Consider the following 27,010-nt stretch of genomic DNA (forward strand, 5'->3'; position numbering starts at 1 on the left):
TAGAGCACGAAAATTGTTTACTTGTGAGTAAAGAGGCATTAAGTTGTTTACACAGGGGCGTCGTAGCCGGTACGGCAGGTCCGGTGAACACCGGACCAATCTTCACGGCGCAAAAAAGAAAAGAAAAAAAGTAGCACTAAGAAAAGAAAAATGGCAAAAAATAATCTGGGAGGTATATTTTTCAATAATTTTCAATAATGATGACGGCAAGTAGGCTAATGTGACTACTCTGGCATGGCAGGGGTCTTGTTTTCAAGCTCGGGAAGTGCCATTTCCTGCAATCTGGGAGGCATTTTTCAAAATTTTCTCAATTACGCTACCCGCCAACCATGGTGGCGCGGAGCGTAGTTTGACCTACCAAACTTCCTCCGATAATTATGATAGATGGCCACACTCTGATATGCCGTACCAATTCCAAATAGCTTCCGACGCTCCTGTTACATATGACGAAACGATGAGCTCTCATATCAAAATCTCTATGGTCACCTATCCCAGTGAGGTTTAGCGTTTAGCTTGTGGAATTTCTATATAGACTTACAGTCTTACAGACCACATTACATTGACGATTTTTTATGTCAGTGCAAGTCAATGGGGGAATTTATATATGGAGTATGCTACCTTACAGGCGGTCGCAGATATTGTAAACAGTTTGACCATTAAATACTATAGCAACACACAATTTGTTATGTAAAGATCATATTTTTTGGATTATCGCTTACATGTAATATTGGCTACTATGATTCCTAACCGCTAGCGGGTTATAACGGCAGTTAGTCTCCTATCTGACATCCGGTTGTGCAGTTGTATTTTCTGTTTGTGATACTCATAACGTGATTGGATTACAGTAATTGTATACGTTATGAAAGAAGGACAATTAAAATGGGTGCAGTCGGTTCATCGTCACAGGATCTAATACCAACTCCTACACTGATATTTAAAGGTAAGTCATCGAGGTTAAATAAACATATCTTATTGAATGGTGTTCAGATGGTCGAATTACAAACATAATGCTACTGTTTATTGTGATTTCATCTATAACTTTTCGGCCTTTTGGCTAAGATCATGTGTAGTATCTGTTCCCTTCGGGAATGGTGATGCACACCTGACGATGATCACACAGTCACAGTCCCGATGCAAGGGGACTGGGGCTGAGAGCGGATCAGTCGTTTGGTTTTCGTGCCCAGGTTCTTTCCTGGGTGACTTTTTCTTAAAAAGTATTTCATCTATAACTTTACTAACGTTCTTATTTTGAGACGTTATGAGCCTCAAATAAACGAAGAATTTGACATTCGGACTAAACGAAAAGTATCATTTTAAAATTAACTGTAAGTCGACTGTCTTCAAGAATGAAATAATCGCAAACATTTCAAAGCCATGATGTTTTTAGATAGCCTCCATGAATGGGGGTATAGTTTGGGTACATTATATTACTTTATATTCAAAGATAGTCTTCCTATTCTATTTCATGTGCATTACATTTATCCTCCACAAAATTGGTGTAGTATACCATATTCTAGTGTGCATTTATAAAAATAATGGTGTACTACCGAATATATATTGTGAATTAAATTAAAAACAATACTAATAATCGAAGCTGCCAATTGCACTGACAACGACACTTCATTGGCATCGACACAATAACACTATGTCGCTCACTTTACAGAGTAAACGTCAAATTATACAGTTTGTAAGTTTAAACTAGCACTTCAGTCCTTCAAGTTTTGAATCGCTTCTGTCCTTAACCCTCCCCAGCTGACCTCACTCCTTTTGTTCCTTATAGGGTACCTCTGCCTTCCCCCTCAACTGTTAGTGCAAGCTTGATTTCAGTTATTTGTTACTCGATTTCAACAGTTGTCCTTGACCTGTCGTAATTATAACTTCTCGGGTGTACTCCACACCACTATAGCCTATACGTTATATATTTAGCATCACTTGTTTACGTTGTACAGAGGTGACGTGCGTGTATAGAACCAATTCCTTTGCCTGACACCATTTTGTTTATTTCTAGTGAACCGTTTCATGACCATTTCCGCACACTTACACGTACTATCTTATTCTTTTCACTAGTGCGAGTTGTGCACTCCTTATGTTTAGCCTATCCATAAGGAAGTAGTTGGTGAGAACTATTTCCGGCACAACGTTCTTTGAACAGATGGAGCAATTGCCTACATTTGCTTCGAGAATGCAAAGAACTTGAAATTGGTCATAAATGGTATTTTGTTTTAACCGTTAAATACATTATACAGACGGAGATACTGTGCATATGTAACAGTAACTTGTAATAACTTGCCTTATGTTTATTCTCTGCCACGTACCAACGTGAAGATGCTGTCAGAATAATGCTTTCAAAAGTGATCAAAATGAATGTAAACATTGTTTCGTGGACTACGATGAAACTTTGATATTCGCAAGACAAAAAAGACGAATTCACCTTTTGAAGGGTAGGGGACTGAGTTTATCGTAGGTCACATGTCAAAGTATATTGAACCATAATGATTTTCATCTACTCCTGTGTTTGGTTATTATTATACAACTTTTACCATGATTGTGGTTCTATGATATGTTCGACATAACTGCAAGATTCGGTTAAATTGAGAGAACAGCTTACATTTTACATTCGTTCTAAATCCATAAACTAGGTTGTTCTGGAACTCCACCCACATTTCTCGTGACTAGCGTTAGTGAGGAATTTCATTTCTCAATCGATAAATATGTATGAAATGTTTGTTGAAAGTGTAAATTTCAAACAAATTTTCCTGATATATCTACTCCTATGATCAACAAGTTTCGCTTATATTGCCATATTTAAATCATATTTTCTAATGGTGGTAAGTTCCTATAAGGTTATATCGATCATGTTGTTCAGCTTATTTCATACTTTATCTTTACCATCAATACAACGTCATTTTGAAACCTTGCATCTAGTCGTCATATAAGCAGCAAAGCGGAACAACATAGAACACAGGTACTACATAAATGTAATTCTTAAAGTTTTTAACCAAAGTAAAAAGTGGATGAGGGCAAAATTCTTTCTAAACGTATATGTGGTGGCGCCCTGACCTCCATGACAAGAGATGTGTTGACATTTATTGCATTACGTTCTGTAGTATTTCCCTTTAAAAAGCATGTGACAAAATTTTGATATGGTAAAAAATGCATAAAAACAGTTATAAATGTTATCATTAAGTGATATGGGACATCACATGAAAATTTGGTTTCTTCAGACTCAGGTAAACAATATGCTACTTCAAGACCAATATTCTACGAGCAGGTTATGGATTCATCCTCATCGGACTTCTCACCATCCTCAGACTACTCAGAATCTTCGTACTTCTCCTCTGAATCATCCTCCTCATCCAGCGCTCCGGGCCCAAAGTCCGCCTCCGTCACTAAAAAAGGGTCAATCGTAAAATCAACTTCTACTACCTCACCAACTACAAAAGTTAACTCTTCGTCAATTTGGAATACTACAAAAGCCACAAATTATGGAATTCTCGAAGGTATACGATACATACAATTATTACATTTTCAAAATATGCTCAGTGTTCCTGGGTTTGTTTATCATGCATGTTTTATGACTTCTTTAATGGCTAATTCAGTGGCAGACAGTTTAGAATTAAAAAAAAAAAATCTGTCAGGTGAAAACCTCCATCTTCACATGTATATCTTGTTCCTAACTATGATCGATTGAATAATTAACGTATTTTGACGTAGATTGACTTTCGCTTCTTCCAGGAAATAGTTCACAGTATAGGTGGTGAGTCTCTTCAACAAGGTAGATAACCTTCAAAATCCTTTTCTATCCTCTTATAAAAAGGGGAACTTTGTTTTCGTAGAAATATTATTTCCCCTTTTGAACAATTAGTGAGCTTTATATTGCAATGCAAAAAAAGGGGTCTTTAACTGCGTTGCCATGATGACATTATTCGCTCTGCTACTACCAAATGGGGAAAAATCAGCAAATATGCAAAATTCATGTCTTGGCCATACAAAAATGCTATGAGAATGGAGATAGAACAGGGATATCTATTTTACAGATTGTTCATTCCAAGCGCCATCTTTAATTAATGTTTGATATATTCAGTATGGTATTACGCAAAATAGACAAGGTAGTCAGTTTTCAATTTTTCGAATACACAAATACAAAAATTATTCTCTTAGGAAATGTAAAACTATCATGATAAGTGATCTTATCTTCCCTTCTTTCTGATGTCAATATATTTCTAACAGCAAAATGTTCAATATCGGTCAAAGGCACACCGTATATTGCGAACTAAGTTTATTTGTATACCGGATCTCTCTATGACAGTGCTTTCAAAACTTCTGTTAGGACAATCAGTAATTAGCGTTGCCTTGAACATCCGGTGTCAAGTAATGTAATATGCAGAGCAGATCGAACAGTAAAATGCAAACAAGTAGTGAAAAATGCTTAGTCATTATTGCATTATGCAATATAAATGCATGAAAAATACAAGCAAGTAGTGAAAAATGCTAAGTCATTATTGCGTTCTGCAATATACATGCATGAAAAATACAAACAAGTTGTGAACAATGCCTAGTCATTATTGCATTATGTAATATACATGCATGGAAATTCAAACAAGTAGTGAGCAATGCTTAGTCATTATTGCATTATTCAATATACATGCATGAAAAATACAAGCAAGGTGTGAACAATGCTTAGTCATTATGTAATATACATGCATGGAAATTCAAACAAGTAGTGAATAAGCTTACTCATTATTGCATTATTCAATATACATACATAAATACCTTGTTAAAGAGAGAGTGGGGTGGGGAGAGGGGCTGTATACTCCCATATTTTGCCAAATGAAAAGTGTATACAAAATTGCTAATAGCTGACAATGCAAGAGCCTCTGTGATCCCCTCAGGACCTTTAACGTAATATATCCATTCATTCCCATATATTCTATTAGGTTATGTATTTTAAGACTAAATCAACTGACCGTGTTTACATTGTAAGGTCACAGACACTGATTGTAGTATACAATGTATACATTGTTAGTTGCGTTCAGATTCAAAACTGGAAATACATTTGATATCAATTATTGGGGGATATTCAGAACTCACGTTTAGACCCAACATAATCAAGTTCATTATTGAACTGGTAATCAGGTTTCGCTTAACTCTATCTTGTGTTCGACTCGAACTTCATTGGTAAGGGACTTGTCTCGGAATTGGACAAGCAGTGGACTCATATGCAACCCTTAAATTAATATCAACACTACTTAAGTCCATCCGATAGTTATTGCCCCATTCACTTCCGAAAATAAAAGGAAGGTTTATGTAAAAAAATATATATATATAAACTTGCTATGAGCAGGCTATTAAAAGCTATCGACAGACCTGGCGTATTGTATCATTCGAGAAGGCACGAAAGTAATACATTGTCAACCAGCCAACAATTTATATTTTCATTTTGAATCAATTAATTTGTCCGCTTAAGAAATATTAATAATTTACCAAAACATGATAAATGATATCTTCTCTTCAGATGACAGATTTGTAATTTTTGTTGGGTGCGGAATTGCTGGCCTTCTCTTCATGCTGCTTCTCCTTATTGCCGTCTTAGTTGGTCATCGGTGAGTAGCTTAATAACAAATATCAATAACCTGTGAATGATTCTGATAAAAGAAAGCTTTATTTTCTTTTGTCTGAGCACTCTCCTGTGTGTGTGTGTGTGTTTGGTGTTTACATAAATACAGGGTATCGTATATAGACAACATGGAAGGTTGGTAATTCCGAGCTCCGAGAAAGATGAGGAATAAACATTTCATCGATGACATGGCTAAAGCAGTGCCGATACTACGGTGATCGGAGAAGAAAATAGTGTTTTGTTAAAATTTACCAAAATTTACATAACGTGCAAGTTCTGTGCAAGAAACGAAGCAGAAAGCTACACCAAAATATTACGTTGAAAATCTATGAACGCAGTAGATGAATTTGTTGCCACAATGGAGGTAGAGAAGTAAGTCTACTCTAGCAGAGAAAAAGGAGAATCCGAAATGTTGGCAGTTTTTCACTACTTGGAGAGTAAAAAGAAACAATTTGGTAAAGGATGTTTGTGGAAACCTTTTGTTCTAATATCTTCATGTTCGACACCGGGGCTCTCTGAAGCAACTTAATATGCCCGTAAATAAATGTATAGTATAAGAACTTAAAGCCGGATTAAAGCATTCCTACTGCCTGATTAAAGTATTATTTTCCACTACTTCATTACTTTACCACCAACCCTTATCCCTTCCTTATACAGAAGGCATCGTAGACGGAAGAACAGCAGAAGAGATAACGTAACAGTAATACACTTAAACACCCAACCATCAAGAGGGTGCTATGTGACTGGAGTTATGACTGACCGTTCTCACAATTTCGTAAATACCAGACCTAGTTGTCCACCTGTTCCGCAGCAAGACAAGCGAGACGAATGCTACTACGAAGCAATTTCTTCAACGATGCCAACACCGAGCATCTATGAACAGCCGCGTGAAACTGCAACATACAATGATGGATGCACAATGAGTTTCCAATCAGCAAACGTGAGAACTAATGCCCAAAATACTCAAGACGATTATTTGATTCCTCTTCACAACCCATCGACGAGAGGACAGTATGTGGCGTCGGATAGCCCATACTTGGCAGTGTCGGACTGAACATACTTTCTTTATATTTACAAAGACTGAAATAAAAGACAAAAGCTGTTGCTTAATCTATGCGGTTTACCGTCTAGTAAGTTATTGCTGTTTTCGCTGCTTTTCTCTGTAATGTTGAAATACCTCAAACTGAGTAAAAGTCTCATATACCACGTGGAAATCTATGAATACGTTAGAAAATAACTCTCGGATCACATCCATGACAGTGAGAAGATACTCCCCAATGGCTAAAAATATTTTTTTTTTGGAAGTGGCTTTGAAGCCGACATTACAACCATTTTGTTTCACTGCTGAACAACCAAAAGTACCCTCAACATCTTCCATTTTTCATATTTTTACTCCATTGTTTGACTAGAGGTGATAAGACAACTGTTATTCTGTTTCATACGCGATAATTGGAATGAACATTCCCTCAAAATAAAAGGGAAAAATAATTTCTATCATGTCACCAATTTAATTGTGTTAGCTTCTTCTAAGTTTACAGAAAGAAGTCAGTATGTAACTAAGTAAGTACGTAAAACTTTATTGCTCCATAAAATCGAAAATTTCTATACTCGTACATTATAAGAAATACAAAAATATATAAATAACTATATTCATATTTACAAATAATAACTAAGAGGGTAAGATCAAGTTAAATACTTAAAGACAGAGAGCCTATACCCATCCAATGACTAGGCAACCACCTAACGACTCAAATTGCTGTTATTATAATTTTCAGCTTTTTTAGTGTGTTGTCAACACGATCCCTTTCTGTCTTACTAACGTTACCCCCTCAGCAATTGAGGCAGTATCTTCAAACTCTACAGATGGTAGCATTAAAGAACATATCTAAAATTTCCTTACGCACATTGAAAAGTGACATTTTTCTCAAACAATGTAATATCGAATTCGACTTTCTAACCAGGACGTCAACATGATCCGTCCAAGTCAATTTATCGTTGAAAACCACTCCCATATATTTATAGGTAAACACACTACCTCATTCTTTTTAATAATTACAGGCGGTGGTGGAATAACATTATGTCTAAAGTCGATGACCATTTCTTTTGTTTTAGAGACTAATTGTAAAAAGTCACAGAAGTCATCGTACACTTTTGCGTTAAAGTGAAATGTCGACACTCACTAACAATTGAAGGATGCGACAGTTGTGTATACGTTGGTAACAATTAGTAGCACAATTGAACTATTACTACACATCAAACAACATATTGATATTTCAACATTTTACTCTAATATCAGAAAGCCTCTGATAATATTGAGCCATTTTGAATTTAGCATATAATTTCAGAATTTGTGAAACATCATCTACACATTCAATCGTGATAAGATCATCAAAGAGCAATTATAAGCACAAGGTTTTGAAGATTCAATTACCTGTCATTTTGTGTATTTTTTTTATGAAATAAATAAAATAAATTATAACGAAATGAGGTTCTTCTTTATTCAATAACTCAAGAGTACGATTGAAAGTACTCAGATAATAACGAACTCGAACTCGAGTCTGTAGTCGGGTTCTCAAATGTTTACTCGAACGCTTTTCTACTTGGTAGTCTGATCCTAACTAGGAGAACTCGAACCATGGTATATAGTACTAGTCTTGGATGAAACAGCCGATTCTCATAGCTGGTACAACACCAACTGTTCTTGTCCCACAACCGTGCAACAGTAACTAGTACTTTGTGTTGGTGTAACATGTGTTACTGGTCGCACTTTAACAACTGCCAAGCTGTTTATTTGTTCCATGTAAGACAATGAACTACGCGACTGGACAAGGAATCCATGAAGATGAAAATGTCTACGAGATGAAGGAAAGGAGGTACGCGTTACAGCTTGAATCCAGTTCACACATCTCTTTGAATTACGCCAATTCGTCAAGCCGGGAACGATAAAAGGCCATGTTCGGGCATATCCATAAGCCTACTTAGAGCATAAAACGACTAGATACGACGTCATTTTAGAATCGCGTAAACTCGCACTAAATGACAACTTGGTACAGCAACTACTGTTCATGACCTACAACTATGCATCAGTAATTACTACTCTGTGTTCGTAACAGGGTAACATCTATGGGGGTCATTTTCGACGAATATGCTATGCAGAATATAGTTGATGGTCATATTATGTTAGTTAACGATTGTTGTTCTGTTTAGTGAAGAGAATCATAGAACTCTAGAGAGCAATGGTTGGTATTTTCAATTCGTGGAAGGTAAGGAAGTGGGCGAAGGGGATGTTGTGGCCATGGGCTTGGATGTTTTAAATCTCTCTTAGCTGTTAGATGCGACGATTTCTTAAATGACCATTCAGAAGACTAAAAACCAGAGAAAATGGTATTTTTAATTTAAATGTATAAAAAATGTTCGATTATTTTTATTTATATATATGCGTTAAACAAAGAACTATATACATTTTTGGTTTTCGTTCTAATAGGTCTTTCACAGAAGAGAAGATAGTTCGGATAATTTCTATAGTAATTGGCACTTATATCTGGATGGATCTGGATTTTTCGACACAAAACAATGGTTTGGAAATTTAAGCTTCTGAGGGAGACTGTCAGTTAATGATCGGTGTGACGAATGACATCGGAGAAGAATTCACATTTCATGTAGATGCTACTATCAACTTTTCTTTTTCTATTGTTAAGTTTTTCTCTCTTTTTTTCTTTTTAGGGAGTCTCCTACTTTGTTAAGCCTTGCAGGCTTTATAGGAGACTTCCCTTCACACTGTAAAATGCGATGGAACAAATAAATATACAAGATTATAAATTTTCGTATTGAATGCTACGATCTTAGGTTTGGGATCTCATATCTAGAAAGATTGGTTAGTCATTACGTTTTGGGGGTTGGGAGGAGGTGCAGTAGAGTTGCTGTGAACGTAGATCTCGTGAGATGGATATTGCTTGTTTGTATCAAGCGGAACTACTTGGTTAATCACAATAAATAGTGTATCGGATATATTTGAGCTTCTTCTACCTTTGCCATGTTCATCTTACTACGATTAAGAGCTCACAAAACATTGTTCTCTTGGCTATAAATATAACTTTATTCATAGTCACTGTTATACAATCACTAAACTAACATAAATTTTATGTTATATTCTCATGAATTTTAACTCAGCTAATCACATTTTTATAAATTACATATTATAACTAATACATTACAAATTAACAAATGGACTGTCCAACAAACCAATACTTCCCGCTAAGATAAAATCGTTCATTTTCTTGTTGCATATATCAAATATATATCATTCTATATAATGAAAAAATAACGTTTGCTGTAGAGAAAAAAATAGTTTCTGTCGAATATCTCTCATGCTCATATCGTGGTATTTACAATGAAAACATGAAAAGGCACTTGATGCAACTTTTAAAATTCATTGCACAGTTTTCAATCACCATGTTTCTCGAAACTAAAATCTCAAAATAATAGCTTAAATTCACAACTTTTATATTAGATTATTAATTTTATTGATTTGACGTGACACAGTCCAATACTAACATGAAAATTGTCTGTGCGAGGAAAGGTTGTCGTATTCAATTACGGATTAATACCATGTTAACCATTGAAAAGTAAAACTAGCGCATCACTTTAGCAGGACGTATCTGTTATTCTCTATAGTGATAATCTACCGTAACCCTTATCCTTAATACTCTACTGTGATAACTCTACCGTGATACTCTACCGTAATACTTATCCGCAATACTTTACCGTAAGCTCGGTAAAATTGTATCCCAAACGCAAAAAGTCACCAGTATTGGCTTCCTATTTGAACGTGTTAAAAGATTGACCTCAAAAGTTTTCAAAATTATTGCAAACTCTGTTCAGTTTTTAATCTTATAATATATCATCGAACCATTGATGGGTTTCAAAGTGTAGACAATTTAATGTATGAGTGAGCAAGGATTTGCTAAGATATGCTAAGAAATTTTAAGAAATGCTAAGAAACTCTATTTGACGTTTGAACATGAATGACTGTTATTTGACTTTCTAGCACTTTCAGGGCAAAACATAAAACCTTTTTCGTCACACGTCACTCATGTTAGAGATAACAGACCTAATTATGTTATTCATCATGTTATATTATGTAGTTGTACATTGAATATACCACGTGAAGGGAAAAATAAACACACGGTAACTTCTTACGCTTCAATATTTCATATAAGATGACTCGTTACTTACTTTTTCTTTCACTAACAAGTGTCACTAAGTTTTAACCTACTTCGCAAAACGTTGCATTCATGTTTCCAAATAGAATTACTCCCTATACAAACTAAGACGTTATTAGAGTTTAACCTGTACATACCCTTAATTAATGAGTTTCCCAAATAAATGAATTGTTACGTATAGGGAGTAATTCTATTACTATGATTAGAATCCGTACTAAGTAAAGTTTGTCATTTATTAAATGAACTGAAATATGACTAGTCAAGCTCATAAACTGCATATGAGATTGTTGTTTCTTATGACAAAACATGCTTTTTTAACTTCATAAGAACCAAAAAAAAAAAAAAAAACCCGGATGACATTTAACACCATTTGACTTTGAAAAAAACAATTGATGCGTTGTAATTGTGTTATTAGAGGCTATAAAAGTCATACGTTTTCCAGAAAATTAAGATAGAAGGGATCTCATATAGTTTATGTGTAAGACTGATCGGCATAATCACTTTAATGACAAGTCACAGATTACTCCTGGACTAATTCCATTAATTTGTGTAGTATATAACATATCAAACTTAGTGATGTGCCTAGAATCACCATTGGAAGCAACATAATCAGAACAGTAAACACACTTACTTAACTATTCCTTCTCTTTTTCATTTCTGTCATGGAACAACGTATTCTTGTACTATAGTGTTGATACACGAGAAGATAAGTGGATGAAATAACAACAGATGAAAACCTAACTGTTCAAAACTAAGGAAATCTTGCTACTTCTTTGATTTTTAAGTGACACCTCTCGGAACCAATTACACGTTATCGTGCGCTGTCAACTCTCCTATTGGCGGTGGCGTTTGGTTAGGAATCAGGTAACCTTGATGATTACTTGGAGTATCGTCATAGTTGCGTATAGCTGTTCCCATCGGCTGTTCATATATGTTTATCATCGGTGAAAATGTTTCGTATTCGCTGCCCCTTTCACTCTCTTGCTGCTCAATACGTGAAGGATTGGAGATATTATGTGTGTACTCGTGATCCTGACCATACGTAGTGACAGTGGTATAGCATCCACTTGGTGGTAGGCTGTCCAGATATGTTACTGTGTTGTTACCTTTAGCCTTGTACCTCCTTCTGCGGTGTCTGCTTGGTAAAGAGAATGAGAGTTGGTGGTTAAGTTATTAGGGATAGGTTTATCCTACGTTAGTCTACGTTAATTCTGCAGGGATGTAGCCAGATTTCTTAATGAAAGGCTTACTTGTTGAATTCAAAGTGCCGAGAACAGCACTGTTACTACTGTAAATTTTAAAGTTTTGTACCAAAGTTAAAACTGGATCGTGCTATAAATCGGTAGCATTTGCTAATAGCATTACAACCTTAAGAACTGGGAATATTCGACAAATCCAGTTGTTGGGATTTGTTGGAATTACACAAATCCTTAGTTCTAACTGAATTCCTAATAGCACATGCTACCGATTTATTATATTTATCAGCACAATCTAATTTTTACTGTGGTACAAAGTTTTAAGATTAACAGTAGTTATACTGTAAACTCAGTCACTGATAATTCAGTGACATATATAAGTTCTTTGTATCATAAAACTTAATGACCTATATTTGAAGGAAAATAAAGGTTTTGAGCATTATATCTTAGCAGCAAATGATCGTACTAACCTAATAATAAGATATATTTAACAGGCGTTGATCCCGACGGTAACACCTTTAGTAAGTTCCGAAGGTCGTTATGACAACTTTGAAAATTAAACAATGAAGTTCTTCATAAATTTCTTTGATTTAAGCTTTCTTGGATTATCGAGATATTTAACTTTCACCCGGTGGTTTGGAAGTAACTAATCATTGGTTCAGCCATGCTATTGTTAAGGGGTCTTTCTGCTCTTACTTGTGATTGAAACAGATCAATCATGGTATGGCAATGACAATCATATAACTATTAACCAATCAGTTCTCAAGACTTCTCAAACGAAAGAAGGTCCACCGGGATACTTTGTTCGCAGGAACACTTGATAATTGGATTTCATCGGTTTGATATATTTTACACAATATAATTAATGAACCGAAATCGCTTTCTTCTGAATAAACATAATGTATGTCTGTATGTATCTATGTATGTATTTATGTATGTAATTTAGATCCTCCTGCAACCATGAACAAAGTTTGCACCTAAAAACTCCTAGGGAACTTTTTCTCAGATCTCAATTTTTTGATTGACATCATTGGAATCACCATACGCGACAGTTGCAGCCAATCATTTGGGATAATAATGTTTTAAAGTTGCAATAAGTTTTGGCAAAATGGACATTAAAGGTGAAATATGATGGTATTGTTGAATTTCAATGGACATGATTTCATTACTTTAATCCAAAGTGTTCATTGCTATTCTATTTGTCACACAATTTCCTTCTCAAACAACCATGTCGTCGACATCCGACTTTGGGCCCCCGATTCAAAGTTTGTTTCCCCATGCTATTATAGTGATGCAGAGGATGATTGAGTACGCACAACCCACGGACCATCCTATCTAGCCTTCTCGGTGCCCACCACAGACGACTGGGTCCGAAGCAACCACACAGCCATACCCACTTCACAGTATGGCAGACTGACAGGCAAATTAACTACTATGAATGAATGAAAGATTCAAAACTTCTTAATTCTGCCATGTTTGACACTATTGATATTCTATGCATCACCATCTTTTGGTTTTCCTGAGTAAGCTACTTACCGAAGCCCAATTATGATGACCACGAATAAAAGCAACATAAAGAGTAGACCAACGACAAGTCCTAGGGGCGCTGACCTGTTTACTAAGGAGAAGAAAATATTCAAATTAGTAAGCTGGTTAAAAGTGTTTTTCAGTAAAGATGATAGATTGCATTTAAGCCTTGAAAGAAAACATTCCGCACCCTGTTGACACTGATGTGCGTCGTTTCATGTTGAATTGAATTAAATGTAATACGTTAATTCTATCAATAGTCATGATAGAAATAACCATTGTAAATCGAATGTTTCTAAATTCGTAATGCACAATCATTTTTTATGTTTTGTTTTGTTCTTTCTTGAGGTAATTGGGGTAGGGTCAACGTGGAATATCCCACAGTAAGCCTTAAAGGGTGTGAAGACTCGCGTAAAGAAGACACGTCTAACGCCGGTAATCTGACCTAGTTTCGAATGAGGTGTAACAGAAGTGTTAGACACCACCATCGATCCCAGAAAATACACACACAGCTTGCTACCGTCGGTAATGAGACACTAGTGTACAGTCAATACCCACTGCACTGTACAAACGGTACAGCGATGGACATCAGGTCCAGCTAAAGATATAACAAAGTATCATTTTCATTACGATCTGCATTTTGTAGCGACAAGAGAAAAACTTCACTTGCAAGCAACGGAGAGTTAACTTTTTCACAGGGTGACACGCGGTTCGGGCGAGTCTTCAATGCCTCATATAGGTTCTATACACGGAATAATTTTAGGGACACAGTTCTGGCAGCGGAAGTATCTCGTTCCGATTCTGGAATCAGAACGAACAGATTAGTACATTTGTCATTGCTATTAACAACTGTAATGTACCCAGTCTTTGCTGAATTGACATATATCAAACATGAATGAATGTTACATAACAATAATCAAACAATCTCAAAGCGAATTGGAGGAACACCGTCTGTGTGTGTGGGGTTCAGTGAACTGACAACTTTTTTTTTTACCTTCAAGAATTTCAGATCCGTGGATTGTTCCACTTGTCGATGAAACTTTTCCAGACGCAGAGGTGGGAATTGAAATTGCTATTTGTCTCGTGTTAGGAAACGATGAAGTAGGATATGTACCAGGAGATACCCACGAACTAGAAACTTCGTCGTCGGACACTGGCTTTGATGGAGCAAAAAATTTATCTGTGGATATACAATGATACGTCGTGAAGTAAATATCACGTGTAGACACTATCAACTTCAGTGTTATATATGCAATGCGATAAACAATGTATAGTATATTGTTTGCCTTAGTGAAGATGGATCACTGTTCAGGATGCCACTCCACGTTCTGCCAATGCCTAAATGTCACTATTGATTGGTTGCATTGTACCTTTCAAGTTGACAGCAAGATAGAGAGATTTAAATTTGGACAACTAATATTGCATCAACTGTTTAAGATCAGGCGCGGCGGAACGGGGAAATTAATGGGGGGGGGGGGCTAATGCGTGGAGACTATCTAAGCGGAGCACCACCATGGGTTGGTGCGGAGCGTACAAGAAAATTTTGGGTTTTCAAACCCCCAGATGGCCGGAAGCGGCACTTCCCGAGTGTTTTATGCTGCGAATACCTAGCCCTAAAATATGGGTCTTAAGCCTACAATTTCTCAGATTGCACGTAAAAATCTGTAAAAACATTATAATTTGTATATTCGATGGTGTTTTAAGAGAGTAGCTAGACGTTTTTTAATGTAGTAAAGGGATGTTGGAGAACTGGCTGAAATGAGGCAAGTCATTGGCCTAAGACGAAGTTGTGTTGCGCTTACCGGTACTCACACTCACTGCGTCCACTTTTCACGGGGCGTGAAGACGCGGTTGGGGTGACAATGTGGTCTATAGCCAGGGGACGGGCCGAGGGTCACCCCAGCATTGACTAAAATTATTACACCTATATAGTATACGTGTGCATCGGACAGATCGACAAGTATGCATTGAAAAATGGGCAGATGGACGTTTCGTAACCTTGGTAAATATTGGGGGGAGGGCTTATCATGCATTTTCCCCTCAACTTTTGCATTGGGGCTGAGCCCCCCCCCCCAAGCCCTCCCGGTTCCCACTATTTAAGATTATGAATGGACTGAGGCGTCAAATCATTATCGATTCAATCTGAGAGGATCATTAAATGTTACATATACTAACCTACTAAGAAAAAAACAATGTAAGTTAATATCTTAAAAGGACTATAGATGCAAATACATAGGATTTATATCCCACGCACCTTACTACAACAGTGAGGTTCAGTTGTAACGATAAATCCTATAGAAAATTTATTTCCTAAAGAACACACCTCCTACACATCCCTCACAAACAGGAATATTTTCTATGGACATTTTCTAGCACAGTTGTGGAATAAAACTTATCAACACCAAGATTCCACCTGAAGTCAATATTTGAGCAATGATAGTGGAACTCACGCTAGTCAGGACTAATAAAAGAGTATTTCCATATAGTCTGGTGGATTTTTGAGCGATGGAAATAGAATTTGTTCAATGAATATAATCGACTGATGACGTCGTCAATAGATTGGCATTTTTAGTAAGTTGTAATTATCGAATGACGCACATATATAGGGAAAAAATACAGAACTCTGTGTAACATTGTGAACTTTTTTTTCGGCCAATCGTCTGTAGCTGAGGTGAACCGCTATATATTCCATATCATCATCTCCGTGACTCTAACGTTGAAGTCTATAAATATATTATATGAAAATTTTAAGGAATCCCATGAAGCAAATAACCATCCCCTTTAAAAATTTTGCAAACTTTCGTTTTTGCCAAAAGTGCGACACAGTTGTATTTTCTATTTACTGATTATTTTACCATGATCATATGATATCTTGCCAAGCATAAAGACGGTGGGGGGGGGGGGGAGGGGTGCGTATTCTAAAATTCAAGGGTAATGTATACAGTGGAAATAAACATGAAATAAAAGTTAACATTTTGAAGGTGCGAGTGCAGTTACGGCCTAACTGTGTCTGGGTTCAGGTATTATTTAGCAAAATTAGCACAAGATTGACTCCAGCCCTACTTAAATACTGACCTATCTTATTGCTGAATGTTATTATTTCTACGGTAACTATTTCGATAACAAATATTAATGCAATTTAACTAAAGGTATCCATTGTTGTGTAAATCGTGCATAACTCTTGTTTTGGTTTCGGTATTGCTCTACTGGTGAAGAGAGAAACCTTTTTGATCGAGACTATTGCTACTCGTTATTTCCTACCAGACCAAGTAAGATCAATGATGACGACTATGAATAATTAAGAAAACATCGCAGTTTATAATGTTACAAAACAGAGACGACTTCTTTTTCGACAACTTATGAGTTGATACATCACCTGTCCATATTGTTTGGTACACTGCTGTTTGGCCTACGGTAGGACGCGGTGCTGCATTCGCCTTACTTGAAAGAGTAGTACCCATTTTTATTTAATTTCCATATATCTGTAGAGTATACACTACTGCAAATGACCAACTTGTATTACCAAACAGGGCAAGCTATGAATCATAGGAAGTCAGACAGGAAGACGTTGTTTTTGTTGGCGTAGCGAAGATTGCTGACAAGCACGTTCTACATGAAACTCGAAACACTGACGTCATTAATGGTGAAGCACGTCAGAAAGTGAGGACATAAAACGAGGTAATGATCTAAGTTCTGGACTACTATGAATTTCTTGACTTTACCTTTCTTTGAACGATGAACATCCAAGAAGGTATATATGTCAATCAGGAAGGCATACTAGTTGGTGAAACATTGCACCCAAAAATTAGCAATAATTAGACTATTTTTTACTAATCTTGATTTCACGGGTAGCAACGGCGTTCAAATGATTAATTACCTTTACACAAGGCGATTTATACCCACAATTACTTTCAACTTGCTGGGATGCTGATCTATGTTCAGAATAACTTACTGACTATTTGAATTTCTTTCTTGACAGACATCATACAGACACGTACGGTGATATTTAGGAATCGAAGTGATGTACAACATTATTGAACCTTGGTCATAATGCTGTGTATTGTTTTTCTTTGGTTTCTTGTTTACTTATTTTGCTCACTACTATACCGGAGCTTCGGAGATGAAGAAAAGAAAAAGCGACTCCGATTCTTTTGCGCACTTGGGTGGGCATGCATATCGATATGGGGGAAAAAATACTTTTGTAATCTAACATTATTATACCACCAACAACGATCAAAATGGTCATTGATGGTGGTGGTGGTGGTGGTGATGGTGATGGTGATGGTGATGGTGATGGTGATGGTGATGGTGATGATGATGATGATGATGATGATGATGATGATGATGATGATGATGATGATGATGATGATGATGATGATGATGATGATGATGATGATGATGATGATGATGATGATGATGATGATGATGATGATGATGATGATGATGATCAATCAATCAGAAGACATTTATATAGCCCCAGTCAACATAAATTGTTCAAAGGCGCTATTAGCCTTGGTCATTGGTAACTTGTCACACCCACACACCAAAGTGTGCGCAAATCAATCAATCTCTCCTGGGGCACCACAGTGCACCACAACCACGTGTCCCCCGGGGGACTTCCCATAGGGTGCAGCCAGAAACCGGCGCACGCAACTATATTTACAAGTTACCTCGTAAGTCTCCATTTATACACCTGGGTGAAGTGAGGCAATGGAGATAAAGTGCCTTGCCCAAGGACACAACGCAATGATCTGGCCAGGGCTCGAACCTGTAATCCTTAGATCACCAGTCCACTGCCTTGACCACTTGACCACAACGCCCTCCTGATGATGATGAACAATATCAATCAGTATATTAAGGAAACTAATATAAACGAGGTAAAGGCTAATTAAAACAAGATCAGTCATTAAAGTACATGCTAAAAAGATGAGTTTGAAGTTGGGACTTAAAACAAACAAACGTGAGTAAAAGAAGAAGCGCCGGCGGCATGGCGTTCCATAAACAAATATAAAACGCACTGTCACTATAAAACTTAGTTTTACTCAATAGCTGGTGAAGGCCCGGTGCTTTCGAGTGATATATGTACCTACTATAACGTCATGTCAACAGTTCAAGTAGGTCGGCTTCTTGCCATGTAGACTTTTAAAACAAAGCATACAATTTTGAGAATGATGCCGCTGTTTAATTGGCAGCCAATGTTAGCAGTTCTCTCAAAACTAGAGTAATCATGATCATGTTTTTTGGTTTTTGTGATTAAACGAGCAGCAGAATTCTGAATGAATATTGAATTTGTTGATTTCACAGGCTGGGAGACTGCAAAGTACACTATTACAGTCATATAAACTAGCACGGGAAGTAACAATAGGCATGAACCAATTTTTCAGCAGAATGCTGGTCACGAGCATTACAAACCTTACCAATATTGTAAGTCGCAAAAGATGCTGGACTAAAGACACTGGCTGCATGAGCAGACATGACACAGTCTTTATAAAATAACAACACAAACAATAATAAAACTAAGATTACGGAGTGCAACGGAAGGATTAAGACAGACGCCATCCATAGCGTACATTACAATAATGATGAATACCTGTCTTACTACCAAACTTTAAAGTGAAATTCATCATCTCAATTTTTTCGTCTTTCGAAACAAGCATATTCCTTTGCATTCACAGACGGATTTCTTCTACGCACGATTCAATCATGGCAACAGGAGCTTAACTCCCCTTACAAGTGACATACGACTGGGCATCATCGCCATATCATATGTACTTCAAACCAAGACGGAGAAGGATTTCATCCAAGGGTGCAGTGTTTATAAACTAAAGCGTATAGATGATATAAGACCGGAAGTAACCGACCCGAGACACACACGTCGTTTCCTTTATCTAATATATTATACAATCCACTTTAAGAAGGAACGAGCTAAGTTGGACATTAGCAGTTTTCTCAATACGCTTAGATGAAGATGTAAACTTGGATATAGGATATGGATATATTACTACCAAGTTCACATCAATTCAGTAGCGGGCGAATAATGGCTTGTTTACTAGATTCACGACTGATCTCCCGACAACAGAGATAAATTTATAAGTCGGGTAATATATGGTACAACTTCATTTGTTCAAGACTTTATCATTGTAGTTGGCAATGGCTCGAGAATACATGATTAACGAATTCACATGTTACAGGTTTAAACAATTCAAAGCACAATATCCAATATAAGTCATACTGCACAACTTGTGGAAGTTGTTTTTCCCGACAATTAATAATTTTGGTAGGAATTGATGAATAAAATTAGGTAACTCCGACAGGTAAACGATTTGAAAAGTTGAAGATAATGCCTTCCTCTTTGAACCGATAATCTCGTCTATTCATGGTGTCACCTTTCAAATATTTCTCCAAAGCTGTTGTAAGTTTTACATTGAGCTGAGAGTTTATATTGTATTTTTCTTGGATAACAACATGACAGTCATGCCGTCATGTGTTATGAGAATAATAACTTATACATAGTTTATAACTTACCTAGAATCGTCGGAATACAGAAGAAGGACTCACACTTTCCCCCCATTTTAAGCAAAGTTACTCCTGGTTAATATATAGATATATATATATATATATTGTCCAGTCTGTTAAAGTATTGCAGTGACTCTGGTGTTCCTACTCCACTTTTAAATTGAGAAAAATCGGAAAAATTTCTGGTACAGCATTATACTTGAAGCGTTGTTAGAGTGTAAAGGAAATTCATCAGGAAACAAAAGAGCAGTATGGAAGTTTCGATAATACATAATCACAATTCCCGTTTCAATTCATGCACATTTCCGATGATGGCCATGTACACCTGACTAGTGGAATCTGAACAGACAATGCCTCCCTATTAATGAAGATAACTTCTGCGCGTGGTGTGATTTACACATGATTGAACAAATAAGCATATAATATATGTTATGTTTTCTTGTAGCAGAACTACACTGAAGAACATATGAAGTAGAAATGAGTTAAAATATTCAATGCTATTCAATATATTCAATATATTCTATATTCAATATTCAATAGAATTCAATATTTAATGCTAGTTAAATCATTTATACTCGCCTGCTTCGTAACATTACTCATGAACCAACAAAATTACAGTAATTGTATTCACTCCTCTGAGTAAATTTAGTATCAATATTATAGCTTGGTATCTTCACTTGTTGCAAACGAGGGTTTTATTGTCTTTCCCGGCTATTACTCACTTTTGCTTAACCTAAAACACGCTTAGTTAAAGGAAGACTCGACGATTCTCAGTAAGAAGAAGAACTGGGCAGTGCCAGGGGTGTTTACCAGCCAGCGAGTATGTCTCGGGTTGTCACCGCGCAGCATACAACATGCACGCGCACGTGCGGTGACCGATGTAATGGGCATCACCATCATCATCATCATCATCATCATCATCATCATCATCATCATCATCATCATCATCATCATCATCATCATCATCATCATCATCATCATCATCATCATCATCATCATCATCATCATCATCATCATCATCATCATCATCATCATCATCATCATCATCATCATCATCATCACCATCATCACCATCATCACCATCATCATCATCATCATCATCATCATCATCATCATCATCATCATCATCATCATCATCATCATCATCATCATCATCATCATCATCATCATCATCATCATCATCATCATCATCATCATCATCATCATCATCATCATCATCATCATCATCATCATCATCATCATCATCATCACCATCATCACCATCATCACCATCATCATCATCATCATCATCATCATCATCATCATCATCATCATCATCATCATCATCATCATCATCATCATCATCATCATCATCATCATCATCATCATCATCATCATCATCATCATCATCACCATCATCACCATCATCACCATCATCATCATCATCATCATCATCATCATCATCATCATCATCATCATCATCATCATCATCATCATCATCATCATCATCATCATCATCATCACCATCATCACCATCATCACCATCATCATCATCATCATCATCATCATCATCATCATCATCATCATCATCATCATCATCATCATCATCATCATCATCATCATCATCATCATCAATCAACTTGGACGTCAAAAAAAATAGGTTATTTGAGATCTCTATTGAATTAAGTTCGTATTGTTTACATGTGAAGACTTAGGCTAAGTTTCATTGAAAAGGGAAATCAAATCAACTCATACACTGGTTCATATAAACGGGCGCTCCCAACGTTTTTGTATATGGAAGCAAGTTACAGGGACATTTATAACCCTATGGGCTAGTCTAAGCCTAATGTTAGGCCTACCTTCAGTTTATATAATTATAAAGATTGGCAGCGCTAGTGTGATAAGTCATATACCTAAGGCCCAATGTTATGTGTGTAACCGTACACGTTTATTCGCACATAGCATGGAAGAACCAAATATTGCTCACTTAACTTTCCATAAAACAGTTTCATTGCTTAGGATTACAAAGCAAGTTTTTTTTTTCAAGTTTTCTTCAGTTGTTTACAAATATGTCTGGAAGGAAGTTCCCAGTCCTATGATATGATGCACGTAGAGAAAATGCTTCCAACATTCATTGTGTACATACAGTAATTTCACATGTCTGTCACAAATGCAATTCGCACCAAACAAACAAGAATAGTTACGTCATACAACACATCCGTGCAGTCCATTACGATACGATACGATACGATACACCTCGTATTATGCTTCCACCCGAAGGTGCTTCAGCAGACTAAGGAAATCCTTAGTCGGAAACTATTGAGGTTCCAAGTTTTTGTACGTGGAAGGACACCGGCGAATCTCGCATTCTCTTTTCGAATAGTGCCCTTAAGACACGAGGCAGGGGTGTGTGGTCCTGCTCCCGGGACGGCAATTTAACCTCCCCTCCGAAGGACGTGAGTACCGCTTCCCACGTGTAGCCACTTTCCTACCACGAGAAAGGAGCGGGGTGAAAATTGGTGTCAGTGTCGACACCGAGGTTTGAACCAGGGACCTCAGGTACTGCAGACGCGCACTCTCCCGTTCTGCCACCTCACCGCTCTTGCAGTCATGCAGTCCATTCAACAGAGCCGGGTTTTACCATTAGAAGTGAGATAAGTGGTTTTGAGAAAGCATACAATAAGATGGACCCTTAACTTAGTCATGTGCGTAGAGTGCTTAAAAATGTATGAGCACAGCTTGAAGATTGAGACTGCTGATATGGAGATAGATAAATTGGATGAACACTTTTGTGATGGTTCATCACCACCACATGAAACACCACATGAAAGGCCAATTTTCAGCCAGCATACTTTAGGAATGATGATACTAAAATGGCGCGAAATGTATCAAATGTCCAAATCTTGTTTAAGTGAATGACTGGCAGACGTTGAGTCATTAACAGCAGCAAAATCAAACTGATCCTTAATATAAAATAGCGGTGCTTAGAGCTGAATGGTGTCGACATCGACAGTGTTCCTGGTTTAGAATCACTTCTTAGCAGAAGTTCTATTTCGACTGTATTTAAAAGTATGAAGACCGCGTACAGACAACTTTTGTATTTCAGAATCATTTGAAAAAAGCTAGTTGAGAAAGTTCTTGGAAATGATGGAAGCAGTACAACTTGGCTTAGGTCATGGTTATGACAAAATGGTGTACATAGCCTTATATAATTCAGTAAATAATGTTTTGCACAGTGAACAGTCAGTCCCAGAAACCGGGCATCCTCTAATTTGCCCTTCTCACTGGTATATGTGTGTTATCAGGGAAAGTTTATTTCTTAGTAGGTGGGCTCGATACTGTGTCTTATTCAAAATACTATGGTACCATTTTTATGTTGCCAGGCGCAGCTCACCAACATGCTATAAGGTCTTTCTCAGGAGCATTCCTTGATCCATCCTCTGACATTGTAGTTTTGTGTACGCAATGCTGGGATCTTTGGGCCACAGAAGTATCGTTTTTCCCAGAGTTGCATTCACCAGACATAACTAAATATTTTCCTGTTTCATGTTTACCACATGCAGTGCAAAACACATTATTTTTCATATCTTTTAATAAAGGAAAACAATTTGCCACTACATTGTACTTGATTGTCTTTGTAACTATTATTTTGCTTGAAAATCCTGGTATGCTTGGGTGAACATTGTCAACAATGGTGCTAAGTACATGCAGTACATCATTAAAACAGGACTGTGAGGTCTCTGGCATCACATAACAATGATTGTGTTATATTAAAAGTGAACACTAGGAAGGAAATTGATTCTGCTAGTGAAGAAAATATCCAGAATCTTCCAGCAAGCCAAATCCTCCCCCAGGAATCAGCCATGCCTAAGTTTAAAGCTCCATCTGAGACAGCTTGCATGCCGACGTGCCCAGTTGGCGACAAAACAGTCCCAGCTAAGCATATTTTAGTTCATAATTTATCAGAAACATGTTCTGCTAACATTGATAGCATAGCACTCATTATATCAATTATTTATCTACAAAGCATAACAATAAATGTTGTTGAGTATTTAAAACGTGTCCAAAAGTGATCATTTCAACTTTCCTTTATTAACAAGTTAACAAATGGAAAATATGCTTTTTACCAATATAAATCAATTAAGAGGTCCTTTTAGCGATGACATCTTTTCCTTACAATGGAAAATCATTATTTCTCTAACATTGAAATAAAGCAATGAAAATTGAGAGCTTATTTTTATAAATAGATGCCGTCACATGTTTTTATAACTTTAATACATCAACATATTACATTTAAAAAGCATGTGGTATCCCTCAAGCCATGGGCAGTGCCATTCAGTATCCCTACAGAGAGTACGCCATCGCAGCTTCTAAAGTATCTTGATGCCGCGGCCCTCTTTCCAACCGAAAAGCAGAGAGAAAGGATGTCCAGTACCTTCTTGACAAAAAACCTCAGAATATGGAATGTTGACATGTCTTTCATTATGGTCATTTCTAGATATGGGTTATTGAACCATGTTTAAGATGTGTTTAACCATGTTGTTGGAGACATGGATAAATGCACAAGACAATTGGGTTATAAAACTTCAAATAGAATATTTTTTTTGGTCTTCAAACATATTTTCTGTCACATAAATTATTATTATTCACAGTTGTAGGTTATTAAAGCAATAGCTTAGCCAAACTGCTGATTATATCAAATGACAACCTCTGTATGTGTGATTAATGAACTTAGCTAAATGATATTTTAAGTCAGCAACAATAGCAGAAGTCAAAGAACATCAAGGGATATCTTAAGGCAATTTCTTAAACAACACAAATACATACTATCATACAATAGTTGTCAAAGACTTACAAGTAAAAGGTGGTCATTTTGGATCATTCTAAGTTTGAAGAGTCAAAGTGCGTCTTATTTTGGAATGTTCAGTAACACTATATTGATTTGATATAGCATATCAGCTGATTACCACTCATCTAGTTCCCTTTGTACTGACTATATCTTGCAGACTAGATCATGGTGAATTGTGGGAAAAAATGTAAGTACAGGTAAATAACCCACTTCTTCAATTCAGTTCTTCAAGTATCCATCCAAAGCCCAGTATGATGGGGTGGCAAGGACCCTTGTTCAACGCCTTCCTTGTCTCGGTTTCAGCGTCATCCCTGCTTTGAGACCACATGTAAGTTATTTATCTGGCCTGAATATCTAGCTCTGTTATGTATGATTGATAGTTTTTTTTTTCTGGTGTTTTTTATGGCAAAGGGATTCCTCTTTTGCTGAGTATCACCACCCTTGGTTGAAAAGCTTGCCGTAATGAATGATATAATCTGCTGATAAATTGGTTATTGGTTTTACATTATTTAATTGCCATTGCTTAAGATATTGTTTTCTTGCTTGCGGTATTAAAATTTAGGATTTTTATGAAACTTATCAAGGTCTTTGAGGACTGGGCTTGAAGGCTCCGTGTTTTCACTTGAGAGGGGCTTACTCTGTTTGGTTTAATAAATACATAGAATAGTTTAATATTTTAAGAAATGTATTATATTCATAAACATATCTTCTGCCGCTGCAAAACCTATTGGTCTGCCTAGTTTCCAGTTTATGTATTTAATAAACAGTCAATATTTTGTAGTAAATTTTCAACAGTTGTGGGCCTAAAATACTGTTTTGAGTTCAAAACACTGGAAAAGGTATTTCACAGTTGGCTGTTTTTTTCTCCTTAAGAATTATAGGCAAGGCAGATACTGTTTATTGTACATAAAACTGGTATATAATAAACACTATTTAAGATTTAACCTCAGTGCCAAACCTGTCATGCTTGAATTGTTGCCAAAAGGTGGGATGGTGATTCTTTCATGGATATCAGTTTAAAGCCACACTGTTCTAATTGCCATGGAATCATACAGGGTGCTAGTTTGCATAAAAGTATTTTTCTCTCATTTTAGGAATGTTGGAAAAGAAGGCTAACAGACAAGTTTCGAAATGGAAGAAAGCAGGCAGAGAGAACCCCTCATCCTACAAAGAAAAATATCACACACTGAGGACCAAGATTAAAACCCACACCCTGCAGAAGATGACACTAGTATTGAAAGTATATACAAAATAATTCAATTGTTCAAACGGTCGTAATGTAAGAAAAAATATATTGGCAACAAAAACACTACTTTAACGCAAGCAAGCAATTGATGATATGCATGTGTGATATAAAATCATGCGACTTAAGTCACATGAAACTTGGATGAACATCATGCTTGGTAAATTAACTTTTGGTTCCGATGTCGAACCTCTGCAGTCAATTCGGTGTGTATGTATGTGAACCATGAGCTTGTAGACATGCTATCTCAAGAACTACATGATGAATTGATATCTTATGTGATATATGTTGGTCATTAGTAGCAGACGATCCCTGCTGTTTTTTAATGATTGCTGGGTTTCATGTAAAATTCTTAAAATCGCAATATCTTTCCAACTGTCAGCATGAGTTGCCTTGTATTTGGTGTAAATATATGACAGAATGCAGTTTTTTATATATACATTAGGAACGGATACCATCACATTAATTATTCATGAGTGGTAGTATAAATATCTAATTACAATATTAATTATAAGTGGTGTTTTCAAATGGGGAGGTCAAAGGTCATATACAGGTGAGTTGAAGTTATTGTTTTTAAAATGGTAAAATGCTTCTCATACAATGTTCAATGAATGAATCTTAGAGATGATGATCATTGGGTAGCGGATGATCAGTTGTGTGTTCACTAACTGGAGATGAAAGGTCACCCGAGGTGTAACACTAAATATTAATAATAAGAAGAAGAAGAAAAAGAAGAAAAAGAAGAAGAAGAAGAAGAAGAGGTTGAAAATGTCTGTCGATTACAGCAGAGGCCAACATCATTTGAGTTCGGCAGAAGTCCAACACTGACATCCTTATCATAACTGGTATGAACATCATATT

General features: G+C 36.6%; 2 protein-coding genes and 1 pseudogene across 5 annotated transcripts; 2 read left to right on the top strand and 1 right to left on the bottom strand.

The window, feature by feature from the left end:
* Nucleotides 1-474: 474 nt before the first annotated feature.
* On the top strand, nt 475-6,731 carry LOC139973570 (uncharacterized). Of its 3 annotated transcripts, XM_071980355.1 has the most exons (5): nt 475-940; nt 3,225-3,500; nt 3,736-3,775; nt 5,516-5,603; nt 6,275-6,731. In XM_071980355.1, the coding sequence occupies exons 2-5, from the start codon at nt 3,486-3,488 to the stop codon at nt 6,669-6,671; spliced, it is 540 nt and encodes a 179-aa protein (XP_071836456.1). In that variant the 5' UTR covers nt 475-940; nt 3,225-3,485; the 3' UTR covers nt 6,672-6,731. The 3 variants fall into 3 exon arrangements, with proteins under 3 accessions (XP_071836456.1, XP_071836455.1, XP_071836454.1); XM_071980354.1 differs by lacking the exon at nt 3,736-3,775 and having other exon boundaries at nt 482-940; nt 6,278-6,731; XM_071980353.1 differs by lacking the exon at nt 3,736-3,775 and having other exon boundaries at nt 485-940.
* On the top strand, nt 1,035-1,244 carry LOC139974606 (U2 spliceosomal RNA; annotated as a pseudogene).
* A 3,682-nt stretch (nt 6,732-10,413) lies between the features above and the next one.
* On the bottom strand, nt 10,414-20,240 carry LOC139973572 (uncharacterized). Of its 2 annotated transcripts, none has more exons than XM_071980357.1 (4): nt 20,088-20,240; nt 14,557-14,742; nt 13,572-13,653; nt 10,414-11,974 (listed from the first exon to the last, which is right to left on the bottom strand). In XM_071980357.1, the coding sequence occupies exons 1-4, from the start codon at nt 20,131-20,133 to the stop codon at nt 11,644-11,646; spliced, it is 645 nt and encodes a 214-aa protein (XP_071836458.1). In that variant the 5' UTR covers nt 20,134-20,240; the 3' UTR covers nt 10,414-11,643. The 2 variants fall into 2 exon arrangements, with proteins under 2 accessions (XP_071836458.1, XP_071836457.1); XM_071980356.1 differs by lacking the exon at nt 20,088-20,240 and adding an exon at nt 16,939-17,096.
* Nucleotides 20,241-27,010: the final 6,770 nt, after the last annotated feature.

The sequence above is a fragment of the Apostichopus japonicus genome, chromosome 9 (genome assembly GCF_037975245.1).
Source record: "Apostichopus japonicus isolate 1M-3 chromosome 9, ASM3797524v1, whole genome shotgun sequence".
Lineage (NCBI taxonomy): Eukaryota > Metazoa > Echinodermata > Holothuroidea > Aspidochirotida > Stichopodidae > Apostichopus > Apostichopus japonicus.